Here is a 4,935-nt window from a genome sequence, read left to right as displayed (position 1 = left end):
TCATTTCTTTATCGTATAGTGAGAAACATAGTTTTTTTTTTCCCGAATAGAGATTTCTGGGTTATTCGTTCGGAGGGTTTAAGCTTTGCTTTTGACAGGGGCGAACCCAAGAATTCTTTTTGGGAAGGGAAGATTAGGAAGCGGCCGAAGGCGGCGACAAATTTTTTCAGAACAAATCACATAACTAGGGAGCCGCCTACGAAGAACATTTTTGAAGGATATATTATTCCAACACATAATCCTCTATATGAAACTATAGTAAAATGCATATCAAATTAAGGACTAGAGTTTGATTTTATTTTATTTTGCAGTAATAAGTAAACTTGGAACACCACTCGTGTTCTAATTTTTCATCGCAACCGCTGGTGTGGAGAGGCGAACTTAAATTCAGACCTATGAGTCTATAACTATCGATTCCTACTTACTAAAGGGCTTGGCCACTTGCTATTTGCTAGGCTAACATAGGCTATTGTGGGCTACTATCAATTTACCTACTGGGATAACTACAAAAATCAAGCAAATGCCTATAATTCAAAAAAAAGAAAAAACTTGTCAAATCAAGGGAGGGCTGGAGCCCCAGTTAGCCCTTCATAAGCTCATCCTTGTTTTTGTAAGGGAATATATATTTGATAATACTATTCTGAATCTTGTGCTTTTGCAAAGATTTTTTTTTATCTGTTTCCACTTGTATTTGCATGTTTTAGTTTGTTGTTTTCGTATTTATTTTGGGTTGTTTTTTTAATTAATAGGTTTTCACATTTGGTAAAATCTTGGCTTTAACTAACTTGCGAGATAGGGGATATCCTGATTAATCGGGGAATACCAAATAAGACAAAATAGGGTCATTTGGAAGTAAAATCCAAAACCCTTTAGCTATATATTTTCGAAAATGGTAAAATTGGCCTTGTTTAGTTAGTACTAATTGTTGGAATTTCAGTTTAATAATCAACAATTTTTTTATGCTAAACATGATTATGAGTACCCTTATACTGAAATAAACTGTACCCTAGTATTAGCATGTTCTGTAGCTCACAATACAACACATATCTAAGCATATTCAGTTCATAACAGCTCACATGAAACCATATGTATATACAGAAGCTTCAATACGATATAAAAGAACTAGATTAAAAGGAAATAGAAACACCATGAAACATACAGTTTATGACTTAGATTCTACTTTTATTTCCTCTCATTTCTCAGTGATGGATTATCAGAAAAATGCATATGTATAAGAGGCTAGAAGAGAGCTTAGTCACATCCTATGTGTCAACCAATCTGTCCATCATTAGTTGGTTGACACATCACTAGGTGAGTCATAGGATAGCTAAGTAGCTGAGTGTAATCCTAGTTAGTACTAATCAAGATTAAACAAAACAAGATTAGCTTAAGCAAAATAGGATTACCTTAAACAAAATAAAGTATAAAGTGCAATTTGTATGGCATGAGGTTAAGCCATTTAAAGTGTTTTTACTTGAGCATAAAACGACCCGTCATGCCATACAAATTGCACTTTATACTTTATTTTGTCAAACCATAAAACTTAAACTTGAATCAATCTTCATAAGCTCTCAATGCAACTTTATATGCTTTTACCGCAATCAATATGATTTCTGAATACATCTCCATCGAGACAAGTATACATCTGCCTCAATTAAGAGGCATGTTTCCGTCGAAAACATATAACAAGTATACATCTGGATCAATTGAGATATGTCATACAAGACATTTAACATCTCCGAAGAGATTCATCTGACTCAATTGAGTATGTCTGTCAAGACATTTAACATCTCCGAAGAGAGCTCTCCGAGGACATTCATCTGGCTCAGTTGAGATATGTCCGACAAATATAAACTGTGTCTCACTCGAGACTTGATCTTCATAAATATCTTCATCTGTGTCTCAAAAAAGACCTTGATCTCCAAAGAGATCTATATCTTTGCTCAAAAGAGCTATGTCTTCGAAAAGACATGTTCTATGCTCATTACAAGCTATCTCGAAAAGGACTCCCTGTACTGAACTCCCACTGATTTTATGTTCGTTAAACAACATAGACAGCAAAACAAGTTGAACATGTACGATGATAAGAAAAGACAAATGCTATCATTTTCTCACTGTTTTCCATAACTTTTTTTTTTTTGGTTTTTACACAGTCCGCGGGGTTTAAGCAGAACCCAAAACCTTATATTTTTTTTTTGCTCGATCAAAACCATTTTATTAATCATTATGGCCAAATACAACCAACTAAAGAGTTTACAACAGAAAGAGCCACCAAGGCCCAATAAAATGGAAAACTCAAAAGAAAAAATAAGGCAAACTCAACTCCTAAAGCCCAACTGTAAAAACATAAGAAAGAAATTTTTAGCAAAACCTATAGTAAATTTGCTCAGGTGATTCCAAAACTGGGATGAAACTTGGTTTTGAATTGAAAATGATCTTTCCCCCTCTCACCAAACCTGCACCCTTCTTTGCCATGGAGTCAGCAGAGAAATTTACTTCTCTCAAGCTATGTACAAGTTTGATATTATTCAATAGTTCCTTTAATCTCTTCCATCTTACCTGCATGAACCAAGGAAGTCTTTCTGACATGTATGCACTCACTGCTGCTTTAGAATCATAGTTAATACATATATCAAGCTTGTTGTTTTGTATAGCCCATTCAGCTGCGCCTGTAATAGCCATTAATTCTGCAATGTAATTAGTTGCAATTCCCAGGCCAGTAGCTTCAGCATATATACAACCTCCCATTTCATCTCTGCACACAAAACCATATCCTGTTGCACCTGGATTGCCCCTAGATGACCCATCACAACATATGAGTATCTGATTTCTTGCAGGTAAGAAGAAACTCACTTCAATAATTCTTTGAGGCTTTATTGGTTGATGTTTAAGATCAAAATTCTTAAAGACCATGTAATCATATCTACACTCCCACATATAGCTTTTTATTCTCACTGCACAGTCCTTTGTATATTGTTTTATTCTTCTCTTGAAATTACCCAAGTTTACTTTCTCTTCTTCAAAGCAAATTCTATTCCTTAAGAACCATAGCTCCATCATTGTAATGGAAGCAACCAGTAACCATATATCCTTCACATCTCCACTTTTATTCTTTGCAAATTTCATAACATCTTCATATGATTCAGGGTTGCAGAACAAGAAGATACCACCTAGCCATTTCCATATTATCTGACTGAAATTACAAAACCATAATATATGTTCAAGATTATCAGTATCAACACCACACATATAGCACTTTGATGCTAAACGGTAACCCTTGCTTTTTCTTTTTTCATCAGTTGAGCAGATACCCCTCACTATCTTCCATACATTGCTTGTTGTTGTTGGATGAAGAGTAGGATGCCAAACCTGTCTTGCCCATGTCACTTTCTGATAATGCTCTCTAATACATTCAACAGCTGAGTGTACTGTGAATTCACCTGACATAGTTCCAGTCCAAACTCTAGTATCTTTTGTTTTTGATAGAACATGTAATTCTTCTACTTGAAAGTATTGAAGCATTCTAGAAGGAATCAGTCACTCACCAGAAACAATCAACTCTGCAACTTTCATGTTTTTGTTCTGCATCATATATTCATCCTCTTCATATATCTCATTAAGTGGTTTATCTTTTATCCAAGCATCACTCCATACTGATATTTTCTCACCTGAACCAGTGATCCATCTAGTATGTAACTTTACTTCATCTATTACCCATTTCAAACCTGGCCATACTGAAGACTTTTTATATCCTGAAATCCATTCACCATCTGCCTTTATATACTTTGCTCTCATAAATCTTGCCCATTCAACTTCAGAATTTTGTATCTTCCATACTAATTTCATCAGTAAAGTCTTGTTTATTACTTCCATTCTCCTTATAAACTAACTAAAAATAAGAAAAACCAAAATAAAAACAACTTATTTCTTATAGTAGACTGTATGACTACTATCCTCACTAACAATCTTAGCCAATTTACTATCAAAATTTCCAGGATCAACTTACACAAAATTCTCACTAGGATGGAAGCTAGCAAGATAATCAGCTGCCCTATTTGTCTCCCTATACAAATGAGAATACATGATAAAATCAAAAATCTGTCTTAAGTGGACAATTCTCCAAACATGAAGAACACTCCAAGCAGGAACAGCCTGACTGTCAGAAAGCAACTTATATACCACCAAGGAATCAGTACTGATATGCAGTCTCATATGTATTTTGAATTTAGCCATCTTTAATCCCAACTCTACACCCTGAAGTTAATGTGCCTCAGTAGTAGCTGGCACAAAACCACTACAAGCAGCAGAGAGAGTAGTACCAGATGGTCTCTGATTATAGCACCATAACCTCCAGAGTTATCCTTCCTAAAGCCATCAATGTTTATCATAACCTCATCCTCTGAGGGAAAAATCTAGGTACAGGGAATCACAAGAGGGACAGTAAAGATGCACTCAATCCCCCATCCACTTAAAAGCATTATAGAATGAGGTTTGTCCAGCTCAGAAATTTTTGCAGAAGCACACTTCAATCTAACATCAGTTATAATCAAGTGACTCACACCATCAACACTCAGACTTTGGTTAGAGAAAAATCTTTTATTTCTTTCTTTCCTTCCAGATATGATAGACAAAATTGTTTAAGCAAAGTTTCCTCAAAGTGGCAACAACAACATCTCCAGTAAATTAAGCTAAGCACCAATGTAACTCAGCATCCCAGGTATTGCAGGGAACCCTTAAGCAACCCAATTTAAGCAGTAAACCATTCCATATGGAATTAGAGAAAGGACAGTTCAGAAATAAATGGTCCTCGTCCTCAGAACCACTGTCACAAAGTAAGCACACAATACTTTCAATGACTCCCATAAATCATAGAATGATATCATTACTTTAAACTACACATAAACGAAATAATAGAATAGATTCATTACTATCAGG

General features: G+C 35.1%; 1 protein-coding gene across 1 annotated transcript; it reads right to left on the bottom strand.

Annotated features, from left to right (window-relative positions):
* Positions 1 to 2,325: 2,325 nt before the first annotated feature.
* On the bottom strand, positions 2,326 to 3,873 carry LOC113349705. The gene is made up of 3 exons (XM_026593735.1): positions 3,546 to 3,873; positions 2,457 to 3,440; positions 2,326 to 2,336 (listed from the first exon to the last, which is right to left on the bottom strand). The coding sequence occupies exons 1-3, from the start codon at positions 3,871 to 3,873 to the stop codon at positions 2,326 to 2,328; spliced, it is 1,323 nt and encodes a 440-aa protein (XP_026449520.1).
* Between the last annotated feature and the right edge of the window lie 1,062 nt (positions 3,874 to 4,935).

This window comes from Papaver somniferum, chromosome 1, assembly GCF_003573695.1.
Source record: "Papaver somniferum cultivar HN1 chromosome 1, ASM357369v1, whole genome shotgun sequence".
Classification (NCBI taxonomy): domain Eukaryota; kingdom Viridiplantae; phylum Streptophyta; class Magnoliopsida; order Ranunculales; family Papaveraceae; genus Papaver; species Papaver somniferum.
Note: the sequence above shows the minus strand (reverse complement) of the source record. Positions and strands in the feature narration are given on the sequence as shown.